The sequence below is a fragment of the Acomys russatus genome, chromosome 2 (genome assembly GCF_903995435.1).
Source record: "Acomys russatus chromosome 2, mAcoRus1.1, whole genome shotgun sequence".
In the NCBI taxonomy this organism is placed as follows: domain Eukaryota; kingdom Metazoa; phylum Chordata; class Mammalia; order Rodentia; family Muridae; genus Acomys; species Acomys russatus.
The window spans coordinates 101,528,149-101,551,525 of NC_067138.1; the positions used below are offsets into that span (position 1 = coordinate 101,528,149).

The following is a 23,377-nucleotide window of genomic DNA, read 5'->3' on the forward strand; positions in this document are numbered from 1 at the left end:
GCCCTCAATAGGACAACTAAACAGACATGCAGAGAGAGAGAGAGAGAGAGAGAGAGAGAGAGAGAGAGAGAGAGAGAGAGAGAGAGAGAGAGAGAGAGACAGACAGAGAGAGAGAGAGAGACAGAGAGAGAGAGACAGAGAGACACAGAGAGACACAGAGAGAGAGAGAGAGAGAGAGAGAGAGAGAGAGAGAGAGAGAGAGAGAGAGAGAGAGAGAGAGAGGAGATTCATACAATGTGGCCATGCTGAGATGAAGAGTAAAGAAGCTTGGTGCAGGTTGAGGTTGAAATTCAAGGCAAAAAGTGCTCACAACTGAGCAGGCCTGGTTGAGGTTTAATACCCACCATCATTACGCATACTTGTCTGGCGTCCTGTCTCTCCTACAAGGTGGTCTGACAAGCTGTGAGGATGTTAGTTCCTCTTTGGGCCGCACCAGATTTCATCCTTCTCCTTCTTACAGCATGACTTTCCTGGGGAAAGTGGCAATCCTTTGGGGATAATCCTTTCAATAGTTTAATAGCCAGTTGAATGGTGGGTGCACAACTGTTTCTTTATTCTTGTCAACACAGTTAAAGAAACTTCAAGTATTATTGGTGATAATGCATATAAACAAGTAATCCACTGTATGTGGACACAAGTATCAGAGATCCTTAACAAACTAAAAATAGAACTCCCTTGTACTCCAGCCGTCCTGGGCATACACGCAGAGGAATCAGGATCAGCACATAATAAAGATAATAGCATTTCCATTTTTACTGAAGCAGTCTTCACTGAGATATCACATTAGCTATCCCTGGGAAGATGTAGACAAACGCCCGTTCACCTTAGACGGGACACCAACCAAAGGACAAAGTCCTGCTCTATCAATGCCCAGCTTGTCAAATCAATGTGTTTATTAGGCTTAATCATAGAGCATAGGTGAACCACAGCTTACACCAAACCATCTACAAGGCTGAGCATCTGATAAAATTGCCAACGAATATGGAAAGGTTCGAATGTTGCAAGTCCAGAGACCAATTACAATTTATATTACAATTTTCTTAGCTCCATTAATAGCCAATCCTTACTTATCTGTTCCTCTATAACCAACACAGGTTTGTCCAGACGAATCTTATCATATGCTTGGTTATGTACTGGGAACAGCTGTTGACAAGAGACAGAAAGCATTTTCACTTTGAGAGTGTTTTTAGAGATAGAACACATGACATTGAAAGATCACCTTTTGATGTTTTTAAAGGTTATAGGGTCAAGAGTGGCTGGCACTCAGATAAAGGAGGAACAATTGATAGAAGTATTTGTTCTTATTCAGGTCTAATTTGAAATGATTTCTGACTAGCTTGGGGCTGAGGACACACATTTTTTTTTATTGAAAAATAAAATAATTCATATTACATCTCATTTGCTATCCCATCCCATTCCTCCCTCCCTCCCGCTTTCACCCCATTCTCCTTCCCTATGACTGTGACTGAGGGGGACCTCCTCCCCCTGAATATGATGCTAGGGTATCAAGTTTCTTCTTGGTAGTCTGCTAACCTTCCTCTGAGTGCCATCGGGCCTCCCCATCAAGGGGACATGGCCAAATATGGGGCACCAGAGTTCGTGTGAAAGTCAGTCCCCAGTCTCCACTCAACTGTGGAGAATGTTCTGTCCCTTGGCTAGATCTGGGTAGGGGTTTGATGATGACTGCATGTATTGTCCTTGGTTGGTGCCTTAGATCGAGCAGAACCCCTGGGCCCAGATCTGCCCATCATAGTGTTCTTGTAGGTTTCTAGGACCCTCTGGATCCATCTATTTCCATATCTCCTATATCTTTCTCACCTAGAGTCCCAATAGGATGTCCTCACCTCTATTCCACTTTCCTGGTAAGTGAAGACTTTCATGGGACATGCCTCTTGGGCATAAGTGAGTATATACCATTAGAGTCTCTCTGCTTCTGGGTTAGCTCACTCATTATGATCATTTCTAGTTCAATCCATTTGTCCACAAATTTTGGAAATTCCTTGTTTTTTTTTTTATCAACATAACAAGCTTTATTAAAATATTCTGTCTTTAGACAAATAATGCTATGATTCGGTTTTTAAAGAAATATGAAAACAGCATTCAATGTGCAGATACATTAATTAAATGAAGATACAATAGCTAAAATTACAAATAATGAGTTGTCTATGTATATAATAATAAACTATATTAAACAAGAGAAATTCCTTGTTTTTAATAGCTGAGTAGTATACTTTTGAAAGTCTATACCCACAGTGGATCTTTCTGCAAGTGGAGGCACATAATATGAAAATCTTAATGAGTGCCTTCCCCGCCACAGAAAGATAAGACTATGACTGATATTTTCCACTAGAGGGCACTGTTTAGTCTCTAGTCTGATTTTTGGGTCAAACTCTAGTGCAGGAAAACAGCATGTATTTGTTTTTTAAGGTTTGGGTCAAAGTGATACAGTCTAGGGGTGTATTGTTACCCCTCTGGGTGGCCAAAGGAACATATATTGGAACATCTCCCATATCTGCTTTTATAATAGACTTGACCGAAATGAAGACAATCCAAAAGGCACTTGTGTCTCTCACTGAGATTATCAGATTATGGAAACAGTAGAGCCCAAAGGAATGGAAATTGCTCCATCAATCTCATGCTGGGAGAAGGAAAAGGCCCTAGCCAGAGAGGAAACTTGTATCTTGGGAAGAGATTTCACACATTTCTAACAACTTGTCAGATCATCTAATAGGTTGAGGCTAAAGTCTAGACAAGGAATGGGTGGGTGGGACACACACACCTTGATTAGGGCTGTCTATGTGTGCATATTCTTGGCTCTCTAGTGAAACCTTGATCTCACCACAGGACCCTGAAGATGGAGAGTTTCTGGATCTCTTTGGTCCTCTTCCCAATATGGTCACTTGGAATAGATATCATTTTTTCGTTTCCTACATTTTATTTTATTTTTTTAACATTCAGAATTTTATTTTATTTTTTTAAATATTTTTAAAAATTTTTTAAAATTAATTTATTCTTGTTACATCTCAATGGTTATCCCATCCCTTGTATCCTCCCATTCTTCCCTCCCTCCCATTTTCCCATTATTCCCCTCCTCTATGACTGTGCCTGCGGGGGATTACCTCCCCCTGTATATGCTCATAGGGTATCAAGTCGTTTCCTACATTTTAATTTAGCTTGTTTTAAACTTGCTGTGGTTCACGATTTTTGTTTGTTTGTTTGTTTGTTTGTTTGTTTTGTCCTGCTGAAACTGCTTTCATGTTGGAACACGGAATTTGTGGTAACCTAAACCTGTGTTCCTGGGCCATGATCACTTCTGATGGATCCAGAACAAACTGTCTCTTATTCCCTTTAGGATGAGAGCCCTTGCTTTTACATCCAGATCAACAGCATCAAGGATCAACAGGGAACTCCCAACAACCCCAAGGGCCTAAGATTGGATTCTTGCACCCATTTTCTCCCCAAACGTGCTACTAGAGTTTACTTGTTAGTGAGTACATATTAACTGGCCCTGGCTAGGCGGTCAAATAGAAACTGCTTTCATGTTGCCTGCTTTGTCTGCCTGACATTAGCGAATCCTCCCTTTCTACCTGACTGCCAGGAGGACCACTCTGAGGCAGAGGAAGCTAAGGTAGCCACAGGCCTTCCAACTGGGAGCGTCTTCGGGTCTTACTTCAGTGGGCGGCCCTGACAAGCTCAGCTCTATCTAACTCTGCCGCTTTCTTCGTTCCATTTACAAACGAACTGTTTCTACGGGACAGACCAGACGTCATCGCGTGTCTACAAAGGGAGGACAGGACAGCTTGAGGAAGCAATTGAAGCTACACATTTTTGTAATGTGGCTTACAACTTAAATGAGGTTTTTAAAAATACGCCATGTTTCTTTACATACACTTTAAAATGGAGAATAATTATTCTTTTAGCAAATTTTTTTATGAGCTCATGAATGATATACCCTGCACCCACTTGGGCGTCCAGCAGGCCCAGATTTGTTTCATTTCTTACTCCTATTCCTGCTTTCTCTTTAAGTCGCCTTCAGCCTATCTCCTCCTGTGTGTGGGCATCGGTGCTTCTTACAGCGCATGCCCTTCCTTCTCTTCTTTCTCGTTCCTTCTCCAGCATCGCTGTCTAGGGACCGCACAGATGCGGTGGCTTACTGGGGAGAGCGTGAGGCCCATCCTGAACTTCGTGCTCAGCTTCTCATTGATTGGGGGCTTGAAGGTAAATTGTTGCATAAGAGCAGTGAAGAAAATGAACAGCTCAGACCTGGCCAGTTGTTCTCCCAGGCAAGCTCTCTTTCCTGCGGGACACAAACAGAAGGGAGTCACTTTCTCAGATAACTTTGGTGCATCTTGGGGCTGGTGTCCCCATCTTCCTACTGGAGATCATGAGATGACCCTGGGATTTGTGCCCAGCTGACATCTTCCTGATTTGTCCATTAGAGTCCGATTCGAACTGGCATTTCCTAGCTTTGGAGTAGTAATATGTCTGAGACTTGCATTTTCACTTTGCTAGTCCAGGAAATTGTCACTGTCCCGTGTATCCTGGTTCCTTGCATTGAATATTGACATGAGGAAGTAAGACCTGGGCAGGAGGCATTCTCACAAGTCTGGGAGACATTGTTCTAGGTCCCCTCACACCACACCACACACACACACACACACACACACACACACACACACATACACACACACACATACACATACACACACACATACACACACATACATATACATACACACACATACACACACACACATACACACACACACACACGCATACACACACACACTCACACACACATACACACACATACATACACACACACATACACACACACATACACACACACATACACACACACACTCACACACACACATACACACACTCACACTCACACATACACACACATACACACACACTCACACACACACACATACACACACACACCACACCACACACACACACACGGCATATTCATCAAATTTTTGTAGCTGTACCCACTGTTGTACCTTTCTTCTCGTCAGACTCTCTATTGGATACCTGGGTCCACATGGGTGACCTTGGATGATCCAGGGCACCCCCAGCACTCCATTGTCCTCTTACTTACCAAGTACCCCACAGCACTGCAGCACTGCACACAGTCTCTAACCCAACCTTAAGCCCCTGTTTGTGTGTATAAGTTTGTTTATATTTGTGCTCATCATGTGTACACATATGTGTACACATGTGTGGATGCCAGAGGACAGTCATTGGCGTTGATCTCCAAGTGCCATGTCCCCTACCTTTTGTAGATAGGGCCCAAACTCTTTAGAACTTGCCAAGTTAGCCAGACCATCAAGTCCCAAGAGACTCTCCCTCCAAGTGCTAAGATTTTAAGTCCATGCCCCAATGCTCTAAGTTTTCTATGTGAGTTCTGGAGATCAAATTATGTTTTATACTCCCAAGGCAAACACTTTACCAAGTGAGATGTCTACTCTGCCACCAAGTGCTTTCTTTCTTTGAAAATAATACACTTTTGACTAGAAAAAGTTTTTTTTGTCAAGCCAGGAAAAAGAAACTTATAAAGAGTACAACAAGGATTCTTAAATAAGCACTCAGACAAAAGTGTTATTACTATTTGGACATAATTTCCACTGTGCTATGGGGTTTCTAGCAAAATTATGGTAGCAGGAATGATAGCATGCATGGTTCTCCTCAGGCTAATATGTAAGAAGCTGCATTGGTTTTCAAGGACATTACACATTCTAGAGTTTTCTAACAGTTGCATGGTTACACTTGATTATCTGCCTAATACATATTGTTGAGGAAATAAAAGGAAAACGGATCCAAAGAGCTGGATGGTAAATGTAAATGTGTCGCAATGACGCCAGCATCTTATGTTATATCTGCGTTTTTTGCTGTTGTGTTTCATTCTTCTCTGCTTTCCACATGTTATTCCCGTTACATGTCACAAATAACATGGCTAGCAACTCATTAAACTTCCAAGATTCTCCTGTAAGAGTCCACATACTATGCCATGCAAAGGTAGATCCAGAGGTAAAGACGCAACCTGCCTGAATCGCCCTCTGTGACTGGCTAAACCACTCTGTCAGGAAGCTAAGCCTTCCTCGTTTGACAGTTATGTGAAATTCTTTCTCTCTCTCTCTTTCTTTCTTTCTTTCTTTCTTTCTTTCTTTCTTTCTTTCTTTCTTTCTTTCTTTCTCTCTTTCTTTCTTTCTTTCTTTCTTCTTTCTCTCTTTCTTTCTGTGCCTGGCTGGGAGGGTGGGAACTTGTTCAGCATGGAGCGTGACCTGAATGATGGGTTGTATTGCTTACCATGGTGGTGTGGATAAGAATGGCCTCCATAGGCTCACATCTTTGAATGCTTAACCAACAGATAGTGGTGGCTAGAAATTTGGGATCTGTCTGCAAAGTCATTTCAGAGATGACTTGCATGTGGGTCACTGAAGTGAGAAGAAAGACCTATTCTGAGCATGTAGCATCTGGTTGGGTATCACTTGCTTGTTGCCAAGGCTACCTCTTCCTGAGCCCCTGTCTCTGTGTTGCTGTGTTTTTCCATAACCATCACACTCTACCTTCTTCTGCCTATGAACTTGGACTTTCTTCAGCTCTATAGGAGACTGTCAGGGTTTCGGGTATAGGCTGCATTATATGTCCCTATTATTCAAGACTTTCAGGTTTTTTGCACACTGGGCAGCTCTGGTTACCCAGTTCTTTCACTTGCTTCTAAGATTAAGTAAATACTAATCCTCTTTTTCTATTGAGTTATTAACAACTACATTAGCTCAGTGATTATCTAAGATGGATTATCTGCTAATGGACCATCTAATTAAGAGGGGGCCATAGAAGTATCAGTAGCAAAGCACCGGTGAGTCTCTCTGGGCTGCGGGTTTCAGGTTACAGCTGGTGTGAGGAGGAGAACATTTTTAAAAATTTTATTAATTTATTCATATTACATCTCGATTGTTAGCCCTTCCCCTGTTTCCTCCCATTCTTTCCTCCCTACCATTTCTCCCCTTCTCCCCTCCCCTATGTCTGTGATTGAGGGAGACCTCCTCCCCCTATATATGCTCTTAGAATAACGAGTCTCTTCTTGGTAACTTGCTATCCTTCCTCTGAGTGCCACCAGCCCTCCCCATCCAGGGGACGTGGTCAGAAGAGGGACACCAGGGTTCGTGTGAGAGTCAGATCTCACTCTCCACTCACCGATGGAGAATATGCTGTTCGTCGGCTAGGTCTTGGTAGGGGTTCGAAGCTTACTGCCTATATTCTCCTTGGCTGGTGCCTTAGTTTGAGGAGGACCCCAGGACCCAGATCTGCCTGTCATAAAGTTCTTCTTGTAGGTTTCCAGGACCCTGTGGGTCCTACTATTTCCCCATTCTTCCATGCTACTCTCGCCTAAAGTCTCAATCGGATGTCCTCTCCTCTGACCCACTTTCTTGGTAAGTAAAGATTTTCATGGTACGCATCCCTTGGACTAGTGTGAGGAGGAGGACATTTTAAAGGGGGAGTGCTGGGAAGACACTGTGCGGAAGTGACTTTACAATGCGAAGAGAATAGCCGTATGAAGGCGTCACTTGGCTGAAAGGATCAGAGAGGTGGAGACATGCTAACATTCCCTTCACTGCAATGCTACGAAACAGCACACAAATCACTTGTGAGGAATGTAAAAAAGAGTCACATTTCTAGACTTTCAGGGTCAGAATCAATAACTAAGAATAATTGGAAGATATGAAATACATAGCTGATATTTTAGCTGTAATTCAAATCTTTTCAATTTTTTTTTTTGTGAACAGAAAATTGGACAGACATCCTGTATTTTGTCAGATTTTCTCTTAAAGTGAATAGTGAACAGTCAACAAAGGTGACCCAGAAGCACAGGAAAAGGCCAAGAAAAGAGTAACAATTCCATCCAGAGATCACCAGGAAATCCCAGAACTCTACAGCATTTAGACACCTTCTGCAGACAGTGTTAGGCAACACAAGCTTCAGTGTGAGAAAGGCTGCTGGACATTAATGCTAGCTGTAGCACGCTTGGCTGGGTCTGTGTCCACATCTGCGCAGTGCTCACTGGTTCCAGTGTGAAAGGCTGCAGTGGGACACGTGCTGCAAGGGGCAGCTCCGCCTCGTCTTCTATCCCACCATTTCATGACTCGTTTGTGTGTTTGACATGTAATATATGCTCAGTACGTATTTATCAAACTAAAGAACTGCAAAATTATTTGAAAACATATGTGCAATGTGTAAAATCCAATAACCATAATACACTAGGACAGTTTGTTACTGGTTCAACAATTGTAAGACTATAAGTATTTTTTCATAACTAGCTGTATAGAAAACATGAGAGAGAGGGTCATCACTACATCCCCTTTGCCTAAATATCAAGTCTCAGAACACAAATATGGCTAACCAAATTTTTAAAAGCATGCATGAAATCATAAAAACAACTGATTTGTTCAAGAATATCTTGTAGAGGATAGAATCCAATTCAGTTATGCAATGGACAGTTACACTATTGTTCGATATTCCCATTGTAGCCACTCTCCCATGCCTCCTCCTTATTAATTACAAATCTGAGGTATTTATCTTTGAGCGATCATCACTTAACAATCATTTTATCATTTAAAGACTGAAAAGATAGCATGTCTTCAGATTTCTTGTGGTCTCTGTTTCTAGTGTTGTGGAAAACAAAACAAGGGAAGCCAAAATTACCATCAGAGACAAGGGAGAGCCTGAAACATAATGAGTGCTGTGGCGTAGGGCTAGGTCCAGAGAACACTGGGCTGCAAACAACAGCTGCAATGGGTGGGGCCGTATGGAGATGTTCAAATTAGAGCGGAGGACTCTAGGCAGAAAAGAAGGGAAGGGATGGGGTAGGATTCTGACCTGTTTCCTTCTCAATATCACTCACCCATTGAGAACGGCAGGAAAGATTCTCTCTTCTTAAACTGTCCATTCTCCAAAAAGTGCTTGGGATTGAAAGTGTCTGGGGTGGCCCACACTTTGGGGTCCCTGTGCAGAGCAGTCAAATTGGTCAGGATCATGGTACCCTGAGAAGAAATCAAGGTTTTAAAGCGTGATGTGTAGAACAGACCCAGAAAAGGGATGGGGGTTTCCAAGTTCCCATTCCTGTCCGCACCGTCAACTCTCCACAACAATCCCTCCATAGTTCAGATCAATGATGGATTGTGTCCTTGGAGTATTCCAGAGCCATTAGACTTTTCTTTGTTACAAAATGCTGGTCTGAGGGAAGAGGTCAGCATGTGATAGGGAGAAGACTTGTGAGCATCCATGGGAAGATAATGAGACAGGGTGTAGACACTCAGCTACTTTCTACAGTGAGAACAATGGACAGTCAAAAAAAAAAAAAAAAAAAAAAGATATGTTTTCCATCCTTGCTCCTTTCTTCTTAGGCCCAAGTATGGAGCTTCTGAACCCTATCCCACAGTTATGGAAACATCAAGCTCACAGAGTTAGCAAGCTCAGTCCATCAGGATTCCTGTCCTGCTGCCTGAACTCCCCAGACAGTGTCTCTACCTCACACTGACTCACGCGCCCCGTTCTCTCACCTGGGCCATTGTCTCAATCTCTCTGTTTTGTTAGGGCTGTTTCCCACTGCCACCTTAGTGCAGGCTTCTCTCTTGCTCTCTTCCAGCCACATCTGCTCTGCAGCTGACAATGCTGTGACTACAATGTCACCGCACCACACTCCCCCTCCCTTCGTTTTCATTACCTATGTGGTAGAGTGCTTACGTCAGTCTTAGTATGAAAAGGCATGATTTGACTCTCCAGGGTCAGTTTCTCTCACTGCCTGGGATGCGATAGGCTGTTGTTTTTTCCTTTTAAACATTATGCGTTTATTTTTATTAATTATTCATTTTACATCCCAGTCATAGCCCCCTTCCTCCTCTCCTCTTGACCCCACCATCCCTCTCTGTTTCTCCTACTTCTTCCTCCCCTACTCCTCAGAGAGGAGGAGCCACCCTATGCACCCACCTGAGGCTATCAAGTCACATCAGGACTGAGTGCAGCCTCTTCCCCTGCGGCCTGGTGCGGTAGCCCCACCAGGGGAAAGTGATGGAAAAGCAGGCAACAGAGTTTATGTCAGAGTCATCCCCCATTCTCCTCACTAGAGGACACACATGAGGACTGAGGTGCCCTTCGGCTACACCTGTGTTGCGGGCCGAGGTCCGGTCCACACATGGTCCAGGTTGTCACAGAGAGACCTCCACCCAAGGTTTCTCCTCTCTCTTCTAGCTCTCTATCCTCTCACCTCTGCTCTCGCCAGGCCTGATACTGATCCTCCTTCCTCTCTGTGCTCCCTCCCTTCAACCACTTCCTCTGTCTGTTCTGTTTCCTCCCTTGGATCCTCCTTGTTACTTGTCTTCTTTGGGCCTGTGAATTGTAGTATATATCCTATACTCTATGGTGAACCCTGCTTAAATATAAGTGAGTACATGCCATGTGTGTTTTTCTGGGTCTGGGTTACCTCACTCAGCATGATTTTTTGCAGTTATATTCATTTGCCTGCAAATCACATGATGTCCTTGTTTTTAATAGGTGAGTTGTATGGTGTTGTGTAAATGGATCACAGTTTCTTTATCCATTCTTTAGTGGAGGGACATCTGTGTTGTTTCCAGTTTATGGTTATGGTGAATAAGGCTATTAAGAACTGAGTTAAGAAAATGCCCTTGTGGTATGGCGGAGCATCTTTTGGGTATATGCCCAGGAGTAGTGTAGCTAGATCTTGAGGTAGAGCTATTTCCAGTTTCCTAAGAAAGCACCAGATTGATTTCCAGAGTGGTTGTACGAGTTTGATCCCCTTTCTCCACTTCCTTGTCTGTGTGTCCATGTGCTGTCACTTGAGTTTTTGATCTTAACCATTCTGATGGGTGTAAGATGAAATCTCAGAGTCATTTTGATTTGCATTTCCCTGATGACTAAGGACGTTGAGCATTTCTTTAGGTGCTTCTTGGCATTCAATATTCCTCTGTTGAGAATTCTGTTTAGCTCTGCACCCTATTTTTTAATTGGATTATTTGGTTTGGTAGTATTTTATTTAAGTTCTTTATATATTTTGGATTTTTTCAGGTTTTTTTTTATTAATTTATTCTTGTTACATCTCAATAGTTATCCCATCCCTTGTATCCTCCCATTCCTCCCTCCCTCCCATTTTCCCCTTATTCCCCTCCCCTATGACTGTTCCTGAGGGGGATTACCTCCCCCTGTATATGCTCATAGGGTATCAAGTCTCTTCTTGGTAGCCTGCTATCCTTCTTCTGAGTGCCACCAGGTCTCCCCATCCAGTGGACATGGCCAAATATGAGGCACCAGAGTTCGTGTGAAAGTCATACCCCACTCTCCACTCAACTGTGGAGAATGTCCTGTCCATTGGCTAGATCTGGGTAGGGCTTTAAAGTTTACCGCCTGTATTGTCATTGGCTGGTGCTATAGTTTGAGAGGGACCCCTGAGCCCAAATCTGCCTATCATAATGTTCTACTTGTAGGTTTCTAGGACCCTCTGGATCCTTCTACTTTGCCATTCTCCCATGCTTCTCTCATCTAGAGTCCCAATAGGATGTCCTCCACTCTGTCCCAGTTTCCTGGCAAGTGAAGGCTTTCGTGGGACATGCCCCTTGGGCTAGTATGCAGATATAAGTGAGTATATACCATTTGACTCTTTTTGCTTCTGGGTTAACTCACTCATTATGATCATTTCTAGTTCACTCCACAAATTTGTCCACAAACTTCTGGAATTTCTTGTTTTTAATACCTGAGTAGTATTCCATAGTGTAAATGTACCACAGTTTCTTTATCCATTCTTCTACTGAGGGATACTTAGGCTGTTTCCATGTTCTGGCTATTATGAATGAGGCTGCTATGAACATGGCTGAGCAAATTTTCTTGTTGTGTGCTGGAGCATCTTCTGGGTATATTCCAAGGAGTGGAATAGCTGGGTCTTGAGGAAGCCCTATTCCCAGTTTTCTGAGATAGCACCAGATAGATTTCCAAAGTGGCTGTACTAGTTTGCATTCCCACCAGTAATGAAGGAGTGTTCCTCTCTCTCCACATCCTCGCCAGCATGTGGTGTCACTTGAATTTTTGATCTTAGCCATTCTGATGGGTGTAAGATGGAATCTCAGAGTTGTTTTGATTTGCATTTCCCTGATGACTAAGGAGGTTGAGCATTTCTTTAAGTGTTTCTCAGCCATTTGATATTCCTCTGTTGCAAATTCTGTTTAGTTCCAAGCCCCATTTCTCAATTGGGTTATTTGGTTTGGTGGTGTTTAATTTCTTGGGGAAGAGCCTGGAACATATTGGCACAGGAGACAACTTCCTGAACAAAACACCAAGAGCCCGGCCTTAATGTCAACAATTAATAAATGGGACCTCATGAGGCTGAGAAGCTTCTGTAAGGCAGGAGACACTGTCAAGAGAACAAAGCAACAGCCTACAGACTGGGAAATGATCTTCACCAACCCTACATCTGACAAAGGTCTAATATCCAAAATATATAAAGAACACAAGAAATATATTTTGGATTTATCCTTTTGTCAGATGTAGAGTTGGTAAAGACCTTTTCTCAATCTGTAGGCTGCCATTTTCTTCTATTGACAGTGCCCTTTGCCTTACTGAAGCTTTTTAGCGTCATGAGATCCCATTTATTATTGTTAATTAGAGCTTGAACTGTTGGTATTCTGTTCAGGAAGTTGTCTCCTGTGCCAATGAGTTCAAGGCTCTTCCCCACTTTCTCTTCTAACGGATTGTTTCTGGTTTTATATTGATGTCTCTGATCCGCTTGGATTTGGATTTTGTGCAGCATTATAGGTATGGATCTCTTTACATTTTCCTACATGTAGACATCCAGTTAGACCAGCACCGTTTGTTGAAGATGCTTTGTTTTTTCTCCATTGGATGGTTTTGGCTTCTTTGTCAAAAATAAAGTGTCCGTAGGTGTGTGAGTTTATTTCTGGGTCTTCAGTTCTATTCCACTGATCAGCCAGCCTATTTCTATGCCAGCAACATGCAGTTTTTATTACTATCGCTCTGTAGTACAGCTTAACATCTGGGACAGAGGTAGCTCCAGAAGTCCCTTTATTGAATAGGATTGTTTTAGCTATTATGGGTTTTCTTTTCATGTGAAGTTGAGAATGGTTCTTTCAAGGTTTATAAGGAATTGTTTTGGTATTTTGATGGGAATTGCATTGAATCTGTAGATTGCTTTTGGTAAAATGACCATTTATACTATGTTAATCGACAGATCCATGAGCATGGATATCTTTCCATCTTCTAATATCTTCTTAAATTTCTTCCTTCAGAGGCTTGAATTTTTTTATTCAAGTCTTTCACTTGCTTGGTTAGAGTTACTGTGAGATACTTTGTTTTTCTAGTGGCTGTTATGAAGGGTGTTGTTACCCTAATCTCTCTCTCAGCCTATTTATATTTTTGATAAAGGAGGGCTATTGATTTTTTAAGTTAATTTTGTATCCAACCACTTTGCTGAAGGCCTTTATCAGCTGTGGGAGTTTGCCGGTGTATATTTGGGGTTAGTTAGGTATACTATCATATCATATGTCAATAGCCATGCTCTGTGTTCTTCCCTTCCTTTGATCTTCTTTTTTTGTCTTTTTGCTCTGTCTTAAAAAGATATGGAGAGAGTGCAGCCTTGTCTTATCCTTGATTTCAGTGGAATTGATTTAATTTTCTCTGATGTTGGCAATAGGCTTGCTGTATATTGCCCTACTATCTTTAGGTATGTGCCTTGTATGCCTCTGAGCTTTCCAAGACATTTATCATGAAGGAGTGTTGGATTTTGTCTAATGCTTTTTCAGCATCTATCTAATGAGATGATTGTGTTGTTTTTTCTTTTAGTTTGTTTTATGACGGGATACATGGATGGATTTTTCATATTTGAACCACACATGTATACTTGGGATAAATCCTACTTGATCATGGTGGATGAATTTTCTGATGAGTTCTTAGATTTGGTTTGCAAGTATTTTTTTTGCATCAATGGTCATTAGCAATGTTGGTCTGAAATTCTTTCTTTGCTAAATCTTTCTGTGGTTTACGTATTAGGGTGACTGTGTCCTCATAGAATGAGTTTGGCAATGTTATTTTTGTTTCTATTGTGTGGAATAGTTTGAGGAGTATCGGTGCTAGCTCTTCTTTGAAGGTCTGGTATTGACGCCATCTGGACCTGGGCTTTTTGTGGATGGGAGACTGTTAATGGATGCTTCTATTTCCTTAGGGGAAATAGGACTATTTAACTTGTTTACCTGATCTTGATTTAACTTTGGTAAGTGTAATCTATCAAGAGAATTGTCCATTTCATTTAGATTATCCAATTTTGTGGAGTACAAGCTTTTGAAATAAGACATAATGATTCTTTGGATTTCATCAGAGTCTGTTGTTATGTCCCTTTTTTCGTTTCTCATTGTGTTTATTTGAATGCTGTCTCTCTGCCTTTTAGTTAGTTTGGCTAAGGGTTTGTCTATGTTGTTGATTTTTTTCAAAGACCCATCTCTTGGTTTCCTTGAGTCTCTGTATTGTTCTCTCTTTATAATTTATTGATTTTAGTTTGATTATTTCCTGTCATCTATTCCTTTAAGTTGTTTTGGCTTTATTTTTTCTAGAGCTTTCAGGTGAGCTGTTAAGTTGCTGGTATTAGTTCTCTCCCTTTTTTTATGAAGGCATTTAGTGCTATGAACTTTCCTCCTGGCACAGCTTTCTTGTGTCCCATAAGTTTGGATATATTGTGTTCTCATTTTCATTGAATTTTAGAAAGTCTTTAATTTCTTTCTTTATTTCATCCCTGACCCAAAACCATATTCCTGTAATATTTCTTTGTGAATCAAAATTCTCACTATGTGTGTGTAAACAGTAAAAATTATAACTGCTATATGGAGTGGAAAGCACTGATGTGTGTCTTCTCTTCCTGTGAGGACTACACATGATCCTATGCTGTGGGTTTCACTGCATTGTACCAATGTAGAAATTAACAATTTCCTTACAGTCACACAGTAGGAAAAGATACAGTTACTTCTGAAATTAACTCCATGTGAGGTCAAAGCCATGACTCTTTGCCTCCCTTGTATATTATCCTGTTAGATTGTTAGTGTCTAGAATCTCTCTTAGTGTTGACATTGACTATCCATGTCAGAAGACATATGTTGAAGTGATTAAAGCTTGGGAATAAATGCATTATTAAATATGTGTTTCAGGGTAGAATGGAGAACAATCCATTCTGACCATCTAAGGCAAATCACTACAAATACACAAAGATTACCACTGGTAATTAACCTTGAATTTGGACTCTGGTAATTGATAATTGTCTAGGAGATTACAACTGATCCAATAGTAACTTTGAGGACATTTCCAGAGATCATTATCCAATGGTAGTACCTTTTTTGTGACTATGTGGCTGCACCCCTCATGCTGAAGAGCTGGATGGAATACATGGAGTGGGGAGATAATCTGCAGCAGGCTTTCTTGGCCACCACCATGAAGACTAATCTGCTGTGCCTTCCCCTTGCTGCCATGCTGAACTGAAAACCTTGTGCATTTACTTTGTCACTATCAAGAAATGTCTGATTTAGGGGGAGAGATACAAGATGGTGGCACAGATCACAAATTATGTCTGATTACTAGGACAATCAGGACTGCAAAGTGACCTAAAGACAAAACTGAGATCTACAAAACCCCAGTGCTGCTGATTCCTAGGTGAGAGGGATCCACATTGTGTGGAGCATGGGTGGATTCGACCCCTGGCCACCCATCTAACCCACAGAAAAATCCCAGGGGACAGCCCACATTAGCCATCATCTTGAGAAGGGCTGTGGAATATTTGCGCAGCTTTGGTCTCTCACCACCCATCTAGTGGTTCCCAGATCCAGGTTAGGGGTGGACAGGGAGAGATGAGTCCCCGCACTGGACACAATCCACATTAGCTGCCTCCTGAGAAAGAGTGGAGGGCACCCCAGCAGCTTTGGGCTCTGATCTCTCTCAGCCCCCCAGATGTTTGCTGGCCTAGCCCAGCTGGGTCACAGAGCAGATAGGCAGAGCCCTGCCATCTCCAGAGGGCCTGTGGAGTATCTGATCAGCTTGGAGTTCTGATTTCTCATAGCCCCCCAAGCCACTTACCAGCAGGGCCCATCTATGACACAGAGCATATAGGCAAAGCTGAATCCAGGCGCTGGCCACAATCCACATTGGCTGCCATCCTGTGAGCAACTTCAGGCCTGGGTCTGTCTCCTCCCACACCCTGAAACATACTGCTCTGCCAGAGCTAAGACACAAAGGAGACAGGCTGAGCAGAGACCTTCATGGGCCACAGTCCATAATAGCAGCCATCCTGCTAGCATGTTATGGCTCTGATCTAACCCACCTGCAGCTTATTGGCCTGATCCATCCAGATCAGAGAGTAGACAACCAGAGCAGAGACCTGCATGAGGCGTACCCTACATTATCTGCCATTCTATGAACAGCTTTGGGCTCTAACCTCTCTCAGAGACCTGTTGTCTCAAGAAGGCCTCTAGAATACCCCAAAAGCTTTGGGCTCTGATCTCCCTCAGTTCCCCAGCTGCTTTCCAGCTTGGCCCATCTGGGATACAGAGTAGATAGACAGAGCTAAGTCTGGCACAGATCAAGACTCACATTTGCTTCAATCTTACAAAGGTTTGTGGGGTACCCAAGCAGCTTCCAGACTGAATCTCTCACAGCTCCCAGCTGCTTACTGGCTTAGCTCATCTGGAATACAGAGCAGATAGGCAGAGCTCTGCCATCTCAAAAAGCACTGTAGGGCACCTGAGCAGCGTTGGGCCCACTCCTCTTCTCCCTGACCCAGCTGGGATACAGTCAGGGAAGCCAGCTGAGCTGAGCTGAGTACATGCTCTAACCCCCACTGTTCAGCATCCCGAGAAGGCATCTGGGAGCCCTAGCAAACAGCCTTTGGCTTGGAGCTCTCTTTACTTGCTCCCAACCAGCCTGGCCCACATGGGACACAGACAGTGATCTCACTGTAGGAACTCTAGGCCTGCTAACACCAGAGACAATCAAATGCCTACAGGATAGTGCAAGAATACTAGGAACAAAACTCAGAACCATATAACAACACAGGAAACCAGTGATCCTAACACAGCAAGGCCTGGAGATATGCCCACCCATGAAGTACAAGGAGGAGACTTTAAATCTGAGGTGATGAAAATGATAGAAAACCTGAAAGAGGAAAATAAATCACTCAAAGACACATATGAATATACATTCAAACAGATGAAGGAATGGAATAAATCCTATAAAGAATTATAGAGATATAAATCCAAAGAGATGAAGGAATTGAATAAATCCTATAATGAATTATAGAAAAATACATCCAAACAGGTGAAAGAATTGATTAAATCCTATAAAGAATTTCAGGAAAATTCAGTCAGATGGGAGAAAGAAATGAATAAGACTATTTAAGACCTAAAGAGGGAATTAGAAGCAACGAAGAAAACACAATCTGAGGCAACGTTAGAGTTGGAAAACATAAGGAAGAGAACAGGAACGATGGACATAAGCAAAGAAAACTGAATATAAGAGATGGAAGAGAGAATCTCAAGTGTGGAAGGTACTATTGAAGTTATTGATACATCAATCAAAGGAAAACTAAATAGTTTCTGACACAGAACACCCAAGAAACTGGGATAGTATAAAAAGACCAAATCTAAGAGTAATAGGATTAGAACAAGGAGAAGACTCCAAGTTCCACGGCCCAGAAACATCATAGAAGAAAACTTCCCCAACGTAAAGAAAGAAATGCCCATAAACATACAAGAAGCCTACAGAACTCCAAATCGATTCAACCAGAATCCTCTTGCAACATAATAATCAAAACATTAAATGTACAGAACAAAGAAAGAATATTAAAAGCTGCAAGAGGAAAAGGTCAAGTCACATATAAAGGCAAACTCATCAGAATTTCACCTGACTTCTCAACAGAGACTGTGAAAGCTAGAATGGTCTGGACAGAAATCATGCAAACATTAAGAGAACACAGATACCAAACAAAACTACTATATCCAGCAAAACTTTCAATTACCATAGATGGAGAAGACAAGATATTCCATGACAAAACCAAATTTAATGAGTACCTAACCACAAATCCAGCACTACAAAAGGTATTAGAAGGAAACTTCCAACTCAAGAAAGCTAACTACACCCAGGAAAACACAGGACATAAATAGCTCCACTGACTGAAGATGGCTCAGCGGTTAAGAACACTGTCTGCTCTTCCAGAGGTCTTGAGTTCAATTCCCAGCAACCACATGGTGGCTCATAACCGTTTATGGTGTGATCTGGTGCCCTCTTCTGATGTGTGGGTGTACAAGTAGGCAGAACACTGTATAAATAATAAATAAATCTTAAAAAAAAAAGCTGCACATTCACAAATCCAAAGCACAGAAACACACACACTCTACCATCAACAACATCAAGACAAAAGGAACTAACAACCACTGGTCATTGGTATCTCTTAACACCAATGGCCTCAACTCCCCAGTAAAAAGACACAGGCTTACAGAGAGATGCAAAAACAGGATCCATCATTTCGCTGCTTACAAGAAATACATCTCAGCAATAAAAGCAGACATTACCTCAGAATAAAGGGATGGAAAACTGTATTCCAAGTAAACAGACATAAGAGGCAATCTGGAGTAGCCATTCTAGTACCTGATAAAATAGACTCTCAACCAAAATTAATCAAAAGAGATGGGGAAGGTCACTTCATCCTCATCAAAGGAAAAATATGCCAAGACAATGTCTCAATTCTGAACATCTATGCCCCAAATGCAAGAGTACACACAGTCATAAAAGAAGTGGTACTGAAGTATAAATCACACATTACCCCAACATTAATAGTTGAAGACTTCGGAGGATCCAAGATGGCGGCGAGCAGTGTGGACCGCGTTTGGAGGCTCCAGTGAACAATTCAGGGAATTGCACAGATTTCTGAGCCAGGAACACCGAGGTCAGAACATCATGGCAGCGGGAGTGCTCCACAGTTTGGAGGGATCAGGGTGCGGAGGACCTGCGTGCCCCTGCACACGGGAGGAGCATGGATTTTCTCTGATCGGAGCGGCAGTGGCAGAGGCAGCAGCACCAGCGGCACCAGCAGCGGTGGCTGAGGTTTGCAGCTCATAGCCTTCTGGTGGAGGCGATTGGTGTGGTGGCTGGTGGGAGTTGCTGCGGGAGAGGGGACTCGGGGCAGGATTTGGGTCGCGTGGAGCCTTTGGACCCAGACTGGACTTGGCAGACAGTTCGGCCTCAGAGTCCCGGGTACTGGCCCAGCCCAGCAAGCAATTCTGCCCGAGGCACTAACTCAGTGTGGCCACAGCTCCCCTGCTGTGGCCCAGGCTTAGTTGAGCGCGCAGCTCCACACTAGGCAGCACCTCAGCTCAGCGGCAGCTCCCCTGCCATGACACAGTCTGGGCGGAGCACTTGGTTCCACCTCAGGCGCTGGCTCAGAGCAGCCGCAGTTCTCCTGCTGTGGCGCAGGCTTGGCCGAGCACTCAGTTCCACCCTAGGCACCACCTCAGCTCAGCAGCAGCTCCCCTGCAGTGACACAGTCTGGGCGGAGCACTTGGTTCCACCATTGGCGCTAACTCAGAGCAGCCGCAGTTCTCCTGCTGTGGCGCAGGCTTGGTGGCGTGCTCAGTTCCATCCTAGGCACCACCTCAGCTCAGCAGCAGCTCCCCTGCGGTGACACAGTCTGAGCGGAGCACTGGGTTCCACCACTGGTGCTAACTCAGAGCAGCCGCAGTTCTCCTGCTGTGGCGCAGGCTGGACAGAGCTCTCGGTTCCACCAGCTCTAAGACTCTGGTTGGACACAGTGTGCAGTTTGAATCCAGCATTCCTGGCTGAGATTGGTGGTCAGTTCGGGCCCTGAGTCAATAACTGACCACAGCACGCACTTTGGGCCAAAAGGCCCTAGCAGAGCTTGGTGCGTAGTCCCAGCCCAAAAATTCTGGCTGGACCCTGTGTGCATTTTGGGCCCAGAATCCCTAGCTGAGCTTGGCAGACGGTTCAGGCCCTAAGAATTTAGCTGAGGTCAGCCCGTGGTTCGGGCCCAGCGCGCCTGGCTGGACTTGGCAGGGAACACAGAAGGCTGTCGATACCTTGGCCTGACCCAACGCTCATTCAGAGACCCAGAACAATTGCAGGATCCACAGCACAGGGGGGCTGAAGATCACTGGCTGTGAGAGACTAGAACAACAGGGCTAACCTCCTAACATCCACACCAGTGAAGCTTTGAGCTCGCAGGTTAGGGAAATCGTGAAAAAACAAGTGAATCTGTTGTCAGACACCCTCCATCCAACTCTGGAAGCTACCCAACAAAACCAAAGACGGCAAGATGTCTAAAGGACAACGAAAAAGCATACACAAAAAAACCCAAAACAACATGGCGTCTCCAGTTTCCAGCTATCCCAAAGAAAACAACCCAGAGACCTCAAATACAACGGAAATACAAGAAAATGACCTCAAATCCTCAGTAATGAGGATGATAATGGAGGAAACAAATAAAATTTGTAATCAAATGCAGGAAGACGCAGACAAACAGGTGAGAGACATAAAAGAAGCACATAGAGTGGAACTGGAAAAATTGCAGGAAAATGCAAACAACCAGATGAAAGAAATAAATAAAACGGTTCAAGCTCTGAAGACCTATAAAGAGGCAATGGAAGAAACTCAGGAATATACAAAAAATCAGATGAAACAAATCAAAAAATCAGTTCAAGATCTGAAAATGAAAATGGATTCAATGATAAACACACAGACAGAAGAAAAATGAGAATGTGAGACCTCAGAGAAGAAGGCGAGCAGCACAGAGGTGAGCTTTTCTAACAGAATCCAAGAGATGGAAGAACGAATCTCAGGGCTAGAAGATACAATCACAGATATTGAATCAACCATTAAAGAAAATGCCAAATCTGGAAAACTCCTGACACAAAACATCCAAGAAATTAAGGACACCATGAAAAGAAGAAATCTGCAGATAATAGGCATTGAAGAAAGAGAAGACATCAGACTCCAGGGCCCAGAAACTATTCTCAACAAAATCAAAGAAGAAAATTTCCCCAATCTAAAGAAAGAGATGCCTATAAACATACAAGAGGCCTACAGAACACCAAATAGAATTGACCAGAAAAGAAAAACTGCCCGCCACATAATAATCAAAACACAAAACATACAGAACAAAGAAAAAATATTAAAAGCTGCAAGGGAAAAGGGCCAAATAACATTTAATGGTAAACCTATCAGAATTACACCCGACTTCTCAGCAGAGACCATAAAAGCCAGAAGGGCCTGGACAGAGATCCTGCAAACCCTAAGAGACCACAGATGCCAGGCCAGACTACTTTACCCAGAAAAATTATCAATAACTATTGATGGAGAAAACAAAATATTCCATGACAAAAACAAATTCAAACAGTACCTATCCACAAATCCAGCTTTACAGAAGGTACTAGAAGGAAAACTCCATCCCAAAGGGTCAAGCTACAACCAAAACTACCCAGGAAATAGATAACTCCCATGGCAAAAACACAACTACACAAACGCTCGACTGGAAACAACATCAAAATTAAGACTCTTAACAGTCACTGGTCATTAATATCTCTCAACATCAATGGCCTCAATTCTCCAATAAAAAGACACAGACTAACTGAGTGGGTACATAAACAAGATCCAACATTCTTCTGCATTCAAGAAACACATCTCACCCATAATGAAAGGCATTACCTCAGGGTAAAAGGTTGGAAAAAAATATTCCAAGCAAATGGTCACAAGAAGCAAGCAGGCGTAGCCATTTTAGTATCGAACAAAATAGACTTTCAACCAAAATTAATCAAAAGGGATGAGGAAGGACACTTCATACTCATCAAAGGTAAAGTCAACCAAGATGACATCACAATTCTGAACATCTATGCTCCCAATACAAGGGCACCCACATTTGTAAAAGATCTGCTAAAAAAGCTTAAACCACACATCGATCCCCACACAATAATAGTGGGAGACTTCAACACCCCACTCTCACTGAAGGATAAGTCATTAAAACAGAAACTAAGCCGAGAAATAACATCATTAACCAATGCCATGGGTCAAATGGATCTAACAGATATCTATAGAACCTTTCACCCAAACAAGAAAGAATACACCTTCTTCTCTGCACCCCTTGGAACCTTCTCCAAAATTGATCACATCGTAGGTCACAAAGCAAGCCTCAATAGATACAAGAGGATTAAAATAATACCTTGTATCCTATCAGATCACCATGCTCTTAGGCTGCGATTCAACAACAACAGAAATAACAAAAAGCCTACACGTACATGGAAACTAAACAACTCTCTGCTAAATGACACGTGGGTCAGGGAAGAAATAAAGAAAGAAATCAAGGAGTTTCTGAAATTCAATGAAAATGAAGAAACAACATACCCAAATTTGTGGGATACATTGAAAGCAGTGCTAAGAGGAAAATTCATAGCACTAAGTGCCTTTAAAAAGAAATTGGAAACATCGCACATAAGCATCTTAACAACACAACTGGAAGCCCTAGAAAAAAAAGAAACAGAAACACCCAAGAGGAGTAGACGCCTGGAAATAATCAAACTCAGGGCTGAAATTAACAAATTAGAAACTAAGAAAACAGTCCAAAGAATCAACAAAACCAAAAGCTGGTTCTTTGAGAAAATCAACAAGATAGACAGACCATTAGCCAAACTAACTAAAAGGAAGAGAGACAGTATTGAAATCAACAAAATCAGAAATGAAAAGAGAGACATAACAACAGACACTGAAGAAATTCAAAGAATCATAAGATCCTACTTTGAAGGCATATACGCCACAAAATTTGAAAATCTAAGGGAAATGGACGATTTTCTTGATCAATTTCACTTGCCAAAGTTGAATGAAGAACAGATAAACAAGCTAAATAGTCCCATTTCCCCTACAGAAATAGAAGCAATCGTCGATGGTCTCCCAACCAAAAAAAGCCCAGGGCCAGATGGTTTCAGTTCAGAATTCTACCAGACCTTCAAGGGCGAGCTAATACCGATACTCTTCAAGCTACTCCAAAAGATAGAAATGGATGGAAAATTACCAAATTCATTCTATGAGGCCATAGTCTCATTGATACCTAAACCTCACAAAGACTCAACAAAGAAAGAGAATTTCAGACCAATTTCTCTTATGAACATAGATGCAAAAATACTAAATAAAATACTTGCAAAACAAATACAGGAACACATCAAAGATATCATTCATCATGACCAAGTAGGCTTCATTCCAGGCATGCAGGGATGGTTTAATATATGGAAATCCATCAATGTAATCCACCATATAA

General features: G+C 42.5%; 1 protein-coding gene across 1 annotated transcript in view; it reads right to left on the minus strand.

Moving 5' to 3' along the window:
- Positions 1–4,040: 4,040 nt before the first annotated feature.
- Positions 4,041–23,377, minus strand: part of LOC127205219 (cytochrome P450 2J4-like) — a 54,572-nt gene continuing 35,235 nt past the window's right edge. Inside the window, exons 8-9 of the mRNA XM_051164413.1 lie at positions 8,912–9,050; positions 4,041–4,297 (exon numbers count right to left, since the gene is read on the minus strand). Coding sequence (XP_051020370.1) covers positions 4,071–4,297; positions 8,912–9,050 — 366 coding nt within the window. The 3' untranslated portion in view covers positions 4,041–4,070. The remainder of the gene's footprint in view (positions 4,298–8,911; positions 9,051–23,377) is intronic.